This window comes from Apis dorsata, unplaced genomic scaffold (genome assembly GCF_000469605.1).
Source record: "Apis dorsata unplaced genomic scaffold, Apis dorsata 1.3 scaffold_348, whole genome shotgun sequence".
In the NCBI taxonomy this organism is placed as follows: Eukaryota; Metazoa; Arthropoda; class Insecta; order Hymenoptera; family Apidae; genus Apis; species Apis dorsata.
The window spans coordinates 104820-109104 of record NW_006263615.1 but is presented as its reverse complement, the minus strand read 5'-3'; the positions used below and the strand labels follow the sequence as shown (position 1 = coordinate 109104).

The window sequence follows — 4285 nt, the reverse complement described above, 5'->3', positions numbered from 1 at the left end:
TTTTTTTTTTTTTTTTTTTTTCGTAGTATTTTATTACTGAAGTTCTGTACCTTATATCATATTGTCTTCCACAGGTTTCGCTTTTAAGGAGATACAAGAACGTGTCAAAAATTGTGTCACATTTCGTTCTTTATAAGCGGAACAAAAATAGAAAGTAACAAAACTTTCAAGCAACGTACCGAGCGAACATCTAACCGATTAATATCGGTAATATCGGTTCTTACCTTCTCTGATATCTTTCGGAACGTTAGACGAGAGCGACGGCATGGAAGGAGTCTGATAAAGATTGGGCCGCGCGCCTGTTAGTGGCAACGGTGTTACTTTGGACCTATAATATAAACACAAATTAACGTTACCATCTCTCTTTTCCATTTCAATATTGCAATCGCATTTTTCAATATTTTGCAAACGATATCGAATAAATGTTTTCGCTGATCGAAACTGAAATCACCTCTGTTTACGAATTTTCTGATTTCTCCCATCGAACGATGTGGGTGTACCAGCGCCTGAGGTGTTCGACGAATAAGAAGGTGGTCGATACGGTCGTGGACAACCTTGAACAACAGGTGGTGATGGTACTGGCGCATACTGCAATCGCGGATTAGCTGGCACTGCGGGATGCATCAATCTCATATCTCCTGTGAAGAGATTATATGAAAAATCCAAAAATCCGTAGATCGATGAAAATGCTCCTTTAAAACGTATATATATTATACCTTGGACAATATGGACACCCTGATACATTGGCAGTGGGTAGCGTGGTTGGGGTTGTGCGCTTCTGTCCCCGCTCCCACTTCCGAACAACTCGTGTGCTGGAGTCGGCGACCTGCTCGTTTTCTGAGAATTACCTGGCGTTGAAGCTCGAACACCAGCAACGACCTGAAAAAGAAAATAGTAATAATAATAATAATATAAGATTTTTTCTCGTACAATAGTACAACTTACGGGAACATTTTGCCTAAACACGAGATTGGGAACCAGCGCAGGAGTCATATAAGTTCCAGGAGGCGCTGGAGATGTGCCATTGTGTCCGACCTGATGACCAAAAGTCCCATTGGATACCATCGTTGGTGGTGGATAGCTGCCGGAGTTGACATACATCAATGGCACCCCAGGCATCTATGTATTGATTACAGGATATGATATTTATATATACTTTTATCTAGTCGTAATAAATATTTTAAAATTAAAACAATGACTATTTTTACCTGATTAGAGGTTGGAGTATTTGGTGGTGTCGGTACTCTGTACATGACAGGTGGTGGTTGAATCGTCGTTTGACTCGGTGGATAGTACGTAGGGACCATGTGAACCGGTGGCTGATACGTGTAATCCCCTGGTGCTGGTGTCACAGCCGGCATCGAGTTGTAAGGGACCGGATAAGTACCCACGTAATTAGCTAAAAAATAGAAGAAAAATGTTAAAACAAATAATATTTATTACGTAATTCAGAAATACGCGATTGTGCGAAATAATAATTTAGAAAAATCTTAGAAAATCTACCTACAATTCGATTGGCTCGGAGGAGTCATAGTTTGTGCATTGAAAGAATAATTTGTTGGAAATCTTTGTTGCTGGTGCAACTGTTGTCTATCGCCTGGACCTTGGCTAACCGAAAGTGCCGCACCAGGCGGAGGTACGAAGTACATTGTTTGTTGCGGCTAGAAAATAATACAAAAGATAAAAGATGCGAAATTATATCAAAAAAAAAATATATATATATATATATAGAATAACGTAATAGTTCATACCAGTACGGAATTAGGTGGTGGTTGCCAATAATTTTGCGGCATCGTCTGCACATTTTGCAGATTCGTTTGATTCGTAGTAGATGGTTGCGGTTGCGGGTAAGAGTGCGGTGGCGTAGAATGATTATCACCAGTTACACGTTGATCGTAGATGCTCATGCCCATAAAATATCCGGACAATTCGGTTATCTCCGTTGTCTGCGATACTGGTCCTTGCTGCACAGGTACTGCTGCATAATTCGCGTAAACCGAATTCTGGTTAAACACATCGCTCTGGCCATTGTTTTGAACATTCGCCTGACTCTGACTCGGATGGGGGGCCATCATCACAGTCTGTTGTCCCACATGGGGTGGTGGATAGACACCCTGGTTGAACGGTTCTGAGGTAGGTACGTAGGTCGCGTATGTTTGAGCTGCTTGGTTGTGATTACAAGTTTGCACCGTCGACGACGATTTGACTAGAGTTTGTTGCTGCTGCGGCTGTTGCTGTTGCTGTCGCAATGGTCCTGGATTATCTCGAGGTGGTGGGGTGAACGGCAAACTCGGCGACGTTGCCGAGTTCGTCACGTGGGTCACTGTCGTTGCATTGTTGCCACCGTTGTGCTTGTTGGATTGCGATCTCTTTCTATTCTCATTTTTACCCGTTATTTTCGATGGCTCGGATGTTTCTATAATCTTCGCGGGCGACACGTTATCGTTTCTCTCGTTCTCGTGAGACAACGAAGATGTATAAAATTTAGGTGGATTCTCTGGATCGAAGCGATAAATCGAACCATCCGGATTCGTGTACGGTTGATTCGTTTGCGGATTAATAATTATGCTACCCGGCGGCACGCTCGATATACTGGTAACCGCCCACATTACCGTCTGATTATTCGGTTCCGGGGAGGCGAGATCCTGACTAGATACTTGGGTATGACTGCAGGTCATCGTTGCCACGGGAGATGGCGATGGAGACGGTGATATCGTGGCATCGCTGCGCTGGCTTTGCGATTTATAACCGCTACTCGAAGGGCTAAGCCGTGAACACATACTAGCACCTGAGTCTGCAACATATTCAATATTCTAATTTATATAGATCTATTTCGATATTTTTATAAAATTTAAATACACACATACGCACTCACGATAGACGTACAGAGAAAGAAGAGAATATTTGAAAAGAATTTAAGAAGCGAACCTTGCTTCATAAGGCGAGCTCCTGCACTATGAGTAGATGTAACACTGTCCCCTCTAGAAAGCATTCCCCTGGTATAACCACCGAAGCTAAAGGACTTGGAAACGGATGGTCTCAGTACCGAACCCCGACAGGATTCCCTTCCATCTAAAGATTCTCCTTTCAAGAGCTTCGTTTGCCTATCATATACATATATATATATACATACATACATATAACATCGCTGTTACTTATTACTGGACGCGTTAATAGAAAACGCAATAATAGAAAACTTTCATTCGACAGGATATTCACCTCATGATCGTGTGATCCGACGGATGTAACAAACGATACCTCGCAGAGGCGTCGGAGCTTTCCGAGGAGGACCAGTAAGGCCAGGATGTAACCTCGCTGCTCTCCCCGCTGCTATCCTTAAATATCCTTCGCCTTGCGCGCTCGTACTCCTCCTCCCTCTCCTCGAAACTCTTGTTCTGCCGGCAATAATCGCCCGACAATCTATCCGGCGATTTGAAGTTGAAACTGTCCTCGAACGAGTTCGAGTCCCTCTTCAATATGCTTCTCCTCGGCTCCTCGGATAATATCAAATCGTCCCTTATGTGCTCCTTGAAACGGGTGTTCGGTATTCGCATGTTTTTCGTCCTCGTCACTATCACGCTTGAACCTGATTGGTCCACGTTGTGCTCCATACCGAAGTAAGCGGCCACGCGATGCACCAACATCCTGTTGTACGAGGACATGTTCGGAAACTTGTGACAGACTTTCTGCTTGTCCCTCGCGAACTCTATCAGATCTTTCTCGATTTTCAACAGCACTGTTCGATCCTTCTGATTACGATTTATGGTCTCCGCGATGAAATGTTCCAGATCTATCCCTGTACTGTCCGTGTACAATTCCGTACTACTATCTGCGAAGAAAAAGGATTGATTCGTTGTTTTTTTTTTTCTCTCTCTCTCTCTCCTCCTTAAAAATTCGACGAACGAATCGATGCTCGGTACGAATATATATGTATATATACACATATACGTACGTATACAGGGATAAAGGGAATTTCATCCGAAAGTTAATTAATTACGTAAGGACGAACCTCGCGAGAGGCAAGGGGAGGCGCTGTCGAAACTACCCTGGGAAGAATTCTGATGTCTCAACTTGTGCCGCGAGCCAGGCCTGCTGCTCACTGACAGGGTATTGCCGCACTGGGTCGACGAGCATTGGCTGTTGCAAACGTTCAACGTGCTCGGTCTACGCTGCTCCGACTTGCAGTGCTGATGATTGCTGTTCTGCGCCAGGTTCGTGCTCTTGGGCGAGTGCTGGAGCGGTTGGCCGGACTTGGTCGGGGACACGGGCGTTTGAAGTAAACCTG

General features: G+C 44.2%; 1 protein-coding gene across 1 annotated transcript in view; it reads right to left on the bottom strand.

The window, feature by feature from the left end:
* Nucleotides 1-4285, bottom strand: part of LOC102681427 (cAMP-regulated phosphoprotein 21) — a 23913-nt gene that overhangs the window by 1137 nt on the left and 18491 nt on the right. Inside the window, exons 5-14 of the mRNA XM_006618387.2 lie at nucleotides 4010-4282; nucleotides 3220-3829; nucleotides 2929-3104; nucleotides 1752-2794; nucleotides 1508-1661; nucleotides 1209-1399; nucleotides 946-1119; nucleotides 717-879; nucleotides 452-638; nucleotides 225-328 (exon numbers count right to left, since the gene is read on the bottom strand). Coding sequence (XP_006618450.1) covers nucleotides 225-328; nucleotides 452-638; nucleotides 717-879; nucleotides 946-1119; nucleotides 1209-1399; nucleotides 1508-1661; nucleotides 1752-2794; nucleotides 2929-3104; nucleotides 3220-3829; nucleotides 4010-4282 — 3075 coding nt within the window. The remainder of the gene's footprint in view (nucleotides 1-224; nucleotides 329-451; nucleotides 639-716; nucleotides 880-945; nucleotides 1120-1208; nucleotides 1400-1507; nucleotides 1662-1751; nucleotides 2795-2928; nucleotides 3105-3219; nucleotides 3830-4009; nucleotides 4283-4285) is intronic.